This window comes from Pteropus alecto, unplaced genomic scaffold (assembly GCF_000325575.1).
Source record: "Pteropus alecto unplaced genomic scaffold, ASM32557v1 scaffold177, whole genome shotgun sequence".
Taxonomy (NCBI): domain Eukaryota; kingdom Metazoa; phylum Chordata; class Mammalia; order Chiroptera; family Pteropodidae; genus Pteropus; species Pteropus alecto.
The window spans coordinates 1359478-1370389 of NW_006442207.1; the positions used below are offsets into that span (position 1 = coordinate 1359478).

General features: G+C 35.9%; 1 protein-coding gene across 2 annotated transcripts in view; it reads left to right on the forward strand.

Moving 5' to 3' along the window:
- The first annotated feature begins 18 nt into the window (after nt 1–18).
- The window catches only part of RAB11FIP2 (RAB11 family interacting protein 2), a 39071-nt gene continuing 28177 nt past the window's right edge, over nt 19–10912 (forward strand). The window contains exons 1-3 of one of the 2 annotated variants that reach the window (XM_025039156.1): nt 19–779; nt 6109–6551; nt 7247–7715. In XM_025039156.1, the coding sequence (XP_024894924.1) occupies nt 427–779; nt 6109–6551; nt 7247–7715 (1265 nt within the window). In that variant the 5' untranslated portion in view covers nt 19–426. The remainder of the gene's footprint in view (nt 780–6108; nt 6552–7246; nt 7716–10912) is intronic. The other variant, XM_006920826.3, reaches the window with a different exon arrangement.

Genomic DNA, 10912 nt, shown 5'->3' on the forward strand with positions numbered 1-10912 from the left:
GGGCCGGAGGCTGCGTTTGGGGCTGGCGAGCTCTAGTCTGCAGGGCGGGGGGCGCCCTCACCCCCGCAGCCCTCCGCCCGGCGGCCAGGCCTCTCCTGCCGGTGGGCCGGGTAGCTGCCCGCGTCGCCGAGGGCTTGTCCCCCCGGCGGGCGGAGAGTGAAGGTGCGGACGCGGGGGCCGGACGGCGCGGCCAGGTGATGGTGAGCCCCAGGTGTCTCCCGAGGACAGGGGACGTCCCCAGAGCAGCCGTGCCCCCGGACTGCCCCGGTGCAGCTGTTTGACATCAGCCCTAGGGAAGTTGGACAGTTGTGAGTTTGTCCGTCTCCCGTTAAGTGCCCTTAGGATGCAGTGATTAAGCATTAGGCGCTCCCTCCGGGAGGGGCACTTGCCTGTGCTTGGGAGCTCGGTGCAGAGAGAAAGGACAGAATGATGCTGTCCGAGCAAGCCCAAAAGTGGTTTCCAACCCACGTGCAGGTCACAGTGCTCCAAGCCAAAGATCTTAAGCCAAAAGGCAAAAGTGGCACCAATGATACATACACTATAATTCAGCTGGGTAAGGAAAAGTACTCCACCTCCGTAGCTGAGAAAACCCTTGAGCCAGTCTGGAAGGAAGAGGCCTCCTTTGAGCTCCCTGGATTGCTGATGCAGGGGAATCCAGAGAAATACATTCTTTTCCTCATAGTTATGCACAGGTCCCTGGTGGGTCTGGATAAGTTTTTAGGGCAGGTGGCAATCAATCTCAATGACATCTTTGAGGACAAACAAAGAAGGAAAACAGAGTAAGTTATGTAATTTATTTTGAATTTGGGGGAGTTTATATCTTACGGATTTTCTGTTCTTGGAAATTATTTGTATACCTGGGGCATTGGTTTTTGGACTGAAATATGACCCAGTTTTAAGCGCCATATTTGCATGAATCTCAAGTAAAAATAGCTCTTGTGGAGAAACATTTTTTAAATGGAGTCATCAGTAATCCCTTACTCTCGCATTTGTTTGAGGTAATCATCTTAAATAATTGAATACTTTGAACTGGGTTTTAACGGTTAACATTGTTTCACTAATAACAAGACTGGATCAAGTGTTGACTTACCAAAACAACGTGTATGTAAATTGTTACGATCTTTAAATCGTAGAATTTTCCAGGAAATGGAATAGCAGAAAACTGAATCTGCCCATATAATGTTTATTTATATATATATATATATATAATTCTGAAACTGTCAAAAGAGAAATTATCAAGTTTAGAACGCAGTATTTCATTTCAGCATTATAAACAGTTGGCCTTTATTTGAGCCCAACCATTTTTCAGGGTCAGTACATCTTGGTGGAGTCTAAAGCTGTTCAAAGAAAAAAAGTTTTAAAAGTATGTACAAACATCCTAAACCTTGATCACGCTAGCATTGCCCTTTGAATTTACAATATGTTGGAGCTGGTGTATTACTTCAGATTTAGTTGTGCAAAGCCAGTGTGTTTAGACGGTATTAGATACTGTAAGTTTGGAAACAATAATTAAATTCTTGTGATGAAATGATTTAATGACATCTTCAATGAAAACATGACCTTTTTAATATGACTTTCAAACTTCAGCTGCATATATTCTAATTTAAAAACCCATAATATCAGTTAACACTAGGATATTATGTCTTAAATTGAAAAATGTTTTCAGAGATTAGTGTACTCACCCCTACCTTAAACTTACAATCTTTTTAGTCTGAGAGAACATTATAATTGAATTATAAATGGAATTAATGAGAGAAAAATAAAAGTTGACTTTATAAGAGGAATTCAAATTTTCAGAATAGCTTTGGTGTTCCTTTCAGCCATAACTGAAATTTATTTACCCTTTTAGAAACTTTTTTATAACTTTCTTGAAGTCTATGTTAATTTCTTATATTTTAAAACAACCATCCCTTGTTTTTTATACATATCTTCCTGCAAGCTTCTCTTGATTAGAGTTTTTTATTTTTAAAAAAGTTTGAATCAGGTCTTTACCTAAGTGTTAATATGTGTAGGGTAAAAGGGTAGAGAGATAAATATTAGGAATGCAAGATGAACAATGGTAAATATTTAGACTAGTTCAAGAGATGGAAATATTTTAGGAAAAAGGTCAGAGAAAGGTTTTAAAAGATTTAAAGTTGCCTATGTATCAGTAAAACTGTTTGATACCTACAAAGTGTCATTCATTTTCCTCTGAGGAGTTCATCAAATTTAAATAGAAAAAATGGATAATTTTCAAATAATTTATTTCAAATTTCCAATTTTGGATGTCACTATGTAATATTCAGAGTATTTTGAACATGAACTTAAGTATATTGTAACTTCATATTTCATACCGCATTTATAGTACTTTTAATGTTAATGAATGATGTATTACAAGCCTTCTCTGAAATGTAAATTTGCCAAGTAAAAGTAGGTGCACCTGCGAACCCAAAGATTCTGAGGATGAAATACGCTTTCAGAGTTTCTTCTTGCTTTACTCTTTATCTTTAGCAGCATCACAATTACAGTACATTTGGCTGTAAACAAGACTCTAATATTGTAGTCTCCCTGTAGAAATTCTCTATTGGCTACTATATGAAATTGGTTAGAACTTTTGGCGGCGGGGGGCAGAGGAGGGAATGCTTTAAAATGTTATCAACAGGGCTTGTGATGTTATTGCATTCAAAGTGATTTTCATTTGTTATTAAATCTCTATTTGTGGATAAATGGGGACCACATATTTGATGAGATATATTTATTGGTGATATTTCTAGTTTTTTAATATATTTAATAGTTTCCTTTTCCAGCACAGCTGTACATGTGGCATAGTAAGAGACAGATTTGAGCCATTGGTGTATTGCAAGAAAGATATTTAATATTCTACACATTGCTGAACCTTGTCAGCGTATTCCCAAGTGCTTTTTAGAAAACCCATATGAGTGATGAAGGTTACCAGCTGATTTAGAAGTCCCATGAAACTGCTAGGTGTGACACTTTTTACTCTTGACACTGAAGACAAGTATTTACAGCTTGTCTTCCAGTTGTGTCATGTTAGGCAAAGAAGTGTGACAGCTAAAACTATTATTTTACTTATTTTTATACCTTGAAATTAAATGCCTTTTTTTTTCTTTTGAGGATTGGGGGAAAGGTTTCTGAGCCTGAGCACTTTGAGTGGGGCAAGGAAAGAGAACTTCTGTATCTCCCACTTTAATGGGTGTCTGGGTTGGTTCTGGCAGGAGATTTAAGAGAATAATACACTTAATAATAGAACGGTAAAATTGTTCATGCTGTTATGTAAAATCTATTGATTTTTTCTTTTTTTTTTACAACAGAAGTGGGTGGTGGTTTTTTTTTTTTTTTAATACTCATGGAAAGTAGTAACAGAGTCCCTAGAGTTAGGTATGACTCAAACACACACAGATTTTAGGACTTTCGTGTGCGTCTCTGCAGTGCACCTGTGTTCTGGCCTCTGGCACCCTTACTGCCAGTCTTGTCCCGTTTCTGACCACACAGCACCAATTGCTTGCAAATAGTTCCCACATGTGTGGTGGTTTTTGAACATGGACTTATGCCCACTAAAAATTGAACAGAGGCCTATACAGTTTAAATCCTGTACTGAAGAGGTGAAAAAAATTAGCATTAATCCACTAAGCCCCAAATGCTGTGTCTTTATTTTATCTTTATGAAGCCTAGGAAAACAAGTTTTATCTCTGGGATGATTTTGGAAGGTCTCATTAAGACTTCTCTGTTATATCACTTTCAAAACAAAGCAGTTAAAGTTGTTTGTCATGCCTATTTTTTAAATTAGTTTATTTGTTGACGTTTTTTGCAGGATTTTTTTTTTTTTGGTGGGAGGAGGATGGAAAATACTGTATTTACAGATTGTGTTCAAACACTGACTTTATTCTTTAAAGCTCACATAAGTCTTCAGTGTTCCCTACTGAAAAACAAAATGCAACACACACACACATTGCTTGGTTGTTTTAGAAATAGTTAAGTTTTAGAAATAATAATTCAATAAACATTGATTTAGTGCAAGGCAAACTACCTTCATAGAGCTTACACTCTAGCAGGAGAAAACCTACATTGACTTCCTCTTTGGCTGTCATGTCTCCTGATTAAATACAGTGTCATATGTTACCAGCTGTGCATTTAATCTTTAACATATATGGCTCATCAGATATGAAAGAACTTCTGTTTTCATGCAGATGTTGTTCAACAACTTTGGGCATTTTTTTTTTACTGACTTTACTCTGACATTGGGAGGTTACTTATTCTCTGTGCCTCAATTTCCTCATTTACGAAATAAGGATGTTAAAGTAGATGATTTATTTGGTCTTTTTTTCTAAAAATCTATGAATTTTAATTACCCTCACCTCATTTATTGGATTATTTTTTGGATTTGCTTTGATTTGCTATACACGTGGAAATCTCACATGCTTGGGTGTTTTGTTTTTGGTACATTTCTTAAAAAGTGTATCTATTTTCTGTAAAGCTCGAGATGTTATAGAGTATTTCTGAAGTACCATCTATTAGAAGTATTTCTCCCTCATTGAAAACTTTTCTATCTTCTGAAACTGTCAGTTAATAACTGGGTATATAACCTTGTTTCATTTTCAGACTTTTCAAGTGCTCAGTTTTTGGCTGTTCAGGGTTCTCTAGTCCACAGAGTTTATTGCCGTCATTTCTAGTCTCCATGCTTTCAGAATTTCACCGTTTGCCTTAGATAAGGAGTTTTCTAAGTTTAGGGTCTCAGGTTAATGCTTTCTATTATAAGATATTATTTTTTTTTAATTGCTTGTTTTGACGCATCTAGATCTTAATTGATCAGATTGCTCCAAATTAATCAAGAATGGATTTCTCTTGGGTGTTACTTGCTAAGATGTAGCTGGTATATGTGTTACATGCCAATTTTCTCCTGTCTGGAAAGACCAGTGAACGGGTCTTCCACATGATGTATAGTAAATGTGCCGCCTTCTGGCATATCCTGTTGGTAACAATGAGAGAAAGAGCTAATGTAAAATTAGATCAGAGTTCCTTTGTAGCTAAGAAAATATGTTACACTTGATTAGAGCTGTATTTAAATAATAACCTGTCTGCAGGAATGGATATTATGCTTCATTGTTAAGTAATGTGAAAACATTGTAGAAACTCTCTTCTAGCCTTGATTTTGCAGTTTTTTGGCTGTTCGCCATGTAGAATGACCACTTGTGACACAACTGGAGACTTTCTCATGGATAAAAATACTGTAAACAAAAGCAAAGTAAACTTTGCTTCTTACACATCATTTAATAATGGGCAGTGTTGTACATTCAGGAAGTGAATAAAAGTATAAGATTTGGCTCCAATTAAAATAATTTTTATTCCATATTGTCACAGTAGCGATAGTAAATGAAGCAAATTCTAACAGGAAGCATTTAAGCTTTCTTTTTGCCTTCAGAAACTCTTTATAAGATTTATTACTATTTATAACTTTATGCATTTTATTCATTTTGCATTTTTTTATACAAGAAAAGGCTCTGACCCATTTTACATTAACCTAAATTATATCATACAGTTTTCATGATTAGCAAACTACATATAGTGATCTCCAATATTAACAAAATTCTTTTAATAATTTTTACAGAAGAAATACTTGGGGATAGTGGCTAAATATTTTATTAAAAATGTGGTGATTATCATTTTATAGTGCTGAAAAATAGTTCGTATTGATGGATTCTTTCAGAGTTTGTACCTCAGTGTCTTTTAACTTTAAAAAATGTTTTCAGGCCATCACAGCACTTATCCCAGATGGAAATGCAGTTAATAGCTCTCATTGGTAAGAATTTTTGATGATGAATGATTTTCAAATCATGAAAGAAAAGGTTATCTAAAAACTTTTCCAAACTTAGTAAAGACCTGGTTTTTTTTTTTTTTGTTTTGTTTTGGTATATGTCATGTCACAGAGACAGTGATGAATTTTTAAAAATTAATGAGAAAAACCAGAGTGTTCTGGCTGACAGATTCCCATGTATCGCTTAAGATTGCCTTGATGTATCATAGCTTTACCTGCAAAGCTATTTGTACATAACAAAGCTTGATATCCTCTCTTCATGACATGTTACAACCCAGTTTTTCCTTCTCTTTAAGGTGGTTTAGATTAGAATCCAAACAAGGAAAAAGAGCCAAAAACAGGGGTGAGATAAAGGTCAACATTCAATTCATGAGGAACAATATGACAGCAAGTATGTTTGACTTATCAATGAAGGACAAAACAAGATCTCCTTTTGCAAAATTAAAAGATAAGATGAAAGGTAGAAAAAACGATGGGACGTTTTCGGATACATCTTCTGCAATCATTCCAAATTCTCACATGCCCGATGTCAATTCTGAATTTTCAAGTAGTGAAATATCTATGAAATCCAAACCAAAAAAGCCTTTCCTGTTGGGTCCTCAGCGACTCTCTTCAGCGCATTCGATGTCTGATTTAACTGGGGCCCATGTATCTTCCGAGAAACTTAAGTCTGGCTCAGTGGGGCAAACGCGTCTCCTCGGACGCCAGCTAGAGTCCTTTGGAACGGTTCCGGAAAGTGGTAAGTGACACATTCTTTCTAATTGTGTCCTTAGTGGCCTGAAATACCCTTTGAATTTTTAACTTCGAAAGTTAGAAAATAAAAATTAGATTCCTGGTAGTATTTTCTAAATTTAGTGATCAAATATTTATCGATACCTACTGTACTCAAAATCAATAAGTTTATTAAAGGCAGAGCGTGTCTGCATTCCGTATTTTATTTACATTACTAGATGGTAATAAAAATGAGTCCCAGTCACTTTTCATTGCCTGGCTTCTTAACTGCTGATTTTTATTGTCTCGAAAGTCTGCAGCATAAATGAAAATTCCATCTAATTAGAAAGTTCCTAGAGAAAACCTTTTTACGTTCAGAAATAAGAAAGTAAATTTAATTCTAATGATGAAAAAAAAAAAAAACTTTGAGAATTTATAACACTGTTAGGCCAAGCAGAACCTCTAGTTTTGACATTGTTTTTTTTCTGAGCTGAGTAAATTACTGATTGTCTCACAATAAATACACTAATTGTTATTAGCCTACATACTTAAGGCTGCTATACCTTGGCATTTTAGGATTGTTTTCTTTGATTATTTTAAAGGTTAATATCTTTAAATAGCTAATTGCTCTCATTCTAAAAGCAGCAGTGTGCACACAGAATGTGTCAAATGGTGTGATGTAATGTGTCACTGATTTTGTACCAACTACAAAATTGTTTGCAGGAAGTCTCAAATCTCCACACAGAAGAACATTAAGCTTTGATACTTCTAAAATGAACCAACCTGATAGCAGCGTGGATGAAGGTGAATCAACTTTCGGAAGACAAAATGACCCATTTACAAATGTGACTGCTTCATTACCCCAAAAATTTGCAACACTGCCAAGGAAGAAAAATCCATTTGAAGAAAGCAGTGAATCATGGGACAGCAGCATGAATTTATTTTCAAAATCGGTTGAAGTAAGAAAAGAAAATAAAAGAGAGAAAAGGGAGAGAGTTAGCCTGTTTGAAAGAGTGACTGGGAAAAAAGATAGCAGAAGATCTGATAAACTTAACAATGGGGCATCCGATAGCCCTTGTGACTTCAAATCTCCTAGTGCGTTTAGTGAAAATCGTCAGGACTATTTTGATTATGAGTCAACTAATCCGTTTACAACAAAATTCAGGGCTTCAAATACAATGCCATCTTCCAGGTAAGCTTAACGTGGGGGAAGCTGTGCTATTTTGAAAATACCATATTTAAAAATATCAAATATTCCTTTAAATACTTGAATATCCTATTTCCTTTGAAAAATACTTTTATAATTAATTATGGAGCCAGGTGATGTTGCATATGTCTTTGGATTTGAACTTTTTATCTTAGAAAGGATGAAAGATTCTTAATATCTACCCTAGTCTATTTCTATTTATGTGAGCCAGAAACTCACTGAAACTAATGCGGAAAACGACATAGCTCTGGATGAGACACGTGAGAGTGAATCACCAGTGGGTGTTAATTCAAGCCAGAAATTTAGGTGATAAGTTGTGTTTCAAATGGCTATTTAGAAGTAGTTTTATTTGCGAATGTTTATTGGAATTCTGTGACCTTTGTGGGTGCTAAAATACATCAAAGACTATATGATGATTTATAGTCATAGAAGTAATCACCGTTATGATAAGTATATACGTAATGATATTTTTCTTATTCCTTAGTACATGTTGAAACTCTACATTTAAGATTTTGAATTTTGCAGAAATGAACAATGGAATAGTCAATTAAGAAAACCTCAAGCAAAGAATAAGATGAATTTATTGGAATCTTAAGCAGTTATCATAGAAGAGCATAGTAGAACGTTTGTCATGTAACAGTTTTTTCTATAACGTATAGTGTACAGCCCTCACTAGGAATTCTGGCTTAATGGCTCTGTGACCTCTGTAAACCTCAGCATCTCTATCTTTGAAACAAGGGAAATAATACTTACTTGGTAGGACTGGATGACAATAAACGATAAATAAAGTTCATGGTACAAAGCCAGGCCCCAAATAGGAAATCCATAAACAGTGGCTGCTGTTATGTTTTATATACTGTCTTATCATATTTTATTCAAAAATAGTGTTTTGTCCCATTGTAAACAGAAAATATAGTATTAACACTCACCCATCTAGGTAGGCTGTGCTCTCCCAACTCTAAACTTCTAATGACACATTAAAACATGCATTTAAAGCTTTCAAAGGCAAGTGTGTATTTCTTTGTTTTCTTTTATTAATAAATGAGTATTTGCTCTAGCTTTAGAAAGTATCGGTCAGTTTTCTTTATAGTTTATACACCAAAAAATACCTTTTTATCATATGGCATTAATATTTTATTAAAGAGTCCATAGTTTTGATACGCTGTTCTCAAATATTTTATTTTGGTATATAGTATACTTCACATATTGCTTTGTCCTAAATTACAGGAGTAAATAGAAATTCATTTGCTTTTTTCCCTCCTTAATGAACTTTTGTTGAAGAAGATTGTTATAAATAACTGAGATAACTTAGAGATTGGGTAACATATAATTTCAGAGCCAAGAAAAGCAAGAAAAATGGGAAATGGTAGGAAAATAATGTTTTTAAAATTATGGCAGCATGTGGAAAAATAGATATCTTCAAACCTTTAATTGTTCTATACTTGGACTATTTACTTGGGCAGCCACACATTTTAAAAGTAAGTGTGGCATTTTGCCAGATTTGGGTTTTGTTTGGGGATTATTTCAATATTAATGCCTTTTCTATCAAAATTAGAGCTGTATTGTGATATGTATAAAATGATTGCAAATATGTAAAAAACAATGCATTTTCATTTTTAAGACTTTTTTTTCACGTTCTTTCATCTTCATATTCTGTGAGATGCCAGAGATGAGGACAGAAACATTTGTAGACTCCCGGGAAGTTACTCTTCCTTTTTGCGTCACAAACCATCTTTGTGGTAAATTTAAAACATTTGCAATAAAGGGGTAACTCTAATGGCAGTAAATCAAAAAAGGCTTGACTCTAAATAGATCTAGGGGGGAGAGTGCAGTTCACATTTATCTTGCGTGGCACTTGGGGGGATGTAGTGGAGTTAGTTTTATCTTTCAATGACAGCATATTCTTGTTTTCCTCCCCATAGCACCCTTCCGTTGGATGGGACATTTCAGATTTCTAACACTAGCATCTAAACCAAACTCACTTTCGAAGCTGGAGACTCACATCACTGGGACACGGGCTGTGAATTATTTTTTTCCAGTAGCGCTAAATAAGCAGTTACAGAGTTTCCTGGTCTTGTGCCCCAAGTTTGTGAGAATGGTCAACAGCGTTAAGGGAGGTAAATGTAGCTTCCCTTAAGTGGGATGGGTTTCATTCTGGTGAGTGAACCTGGTCACCTGTGAGTGCAGGTGTGTATGAACTATATTATTACTCTCTGAGTAATGTGTATGATTCAACTGGAGAATTTGCTTTATGCCAGGAAATTTTCAAGTACTAAGGAAAACTTTCTTAAAAGTTAGAGTTTTTATTTCTTAGTGTCAGTAAAATCCACCTGAAGAAATCACCTTGTAAATCACAAAAAGGCTGCATTTTGCTTCTTTTCTTGGATTAGCTTCTACAGTCTTGCATCAAACTGGAGAGGAAATGAGTTAGGCTTTTGGTCGGGTTGCTTCAGCAGAGAACAGAACTCAAACACCTCTCCCTGCATTGCTAACTCTCAGTGTCTTTCCTCTTCCAGGCCCCTGCATTTTGGAGCCTTTCCTGCTCTTGTAGGGGAGGTGGCTCTTCCTGTGCTGCAGCTTTTTCTCACACATGTCTTCCTTTCTGTGGGCATCCCATTGTTCACTGATAGACCAGTCCCTCTGTTCCCTCCGTGAACAGCTCAAGGGCAGCGCCTCCATTTCATTCAGCCTTCGGCCCTTAATCTCCAGCATGGTGCTTGGTAGGTAGTAGGTGTTAGAAAAACATTTTTGATTAATGAACACAGTGGCGTTGATGGATTTTCCAAAATGCTTTTGTTCCCTTATTCCCCTGCTTCCAGCTCAGTGTGGGCTGTGAAGGTCTTTCGGATAGACTGAAAACAGATCCATACAGGCAAATGTGTGCATTTTTATGTAAAGCTAAACATTATTAAAAATCCAAGTGAGTTCTGAGAACTACTAAATTTTCATTTTCATGCCCTAAATAGCACATTTCTGGAGTTTATTAAGAACTCCATATTAACGATTAGGGTAGGTTATATCCCCTGTAATAAACAACCCCAGATCTTGGTGGCTTATTGCAGTGGATGTTTATTGTTCATTGTTGTCACAAAGTAATTTACGGAGAGATGGGGACGAGAGAAGTGGGTGCTTTGTTCAGTACAGTTATTCAGAGACCAGGCTCCTTCCTTAAGCTCATGCAG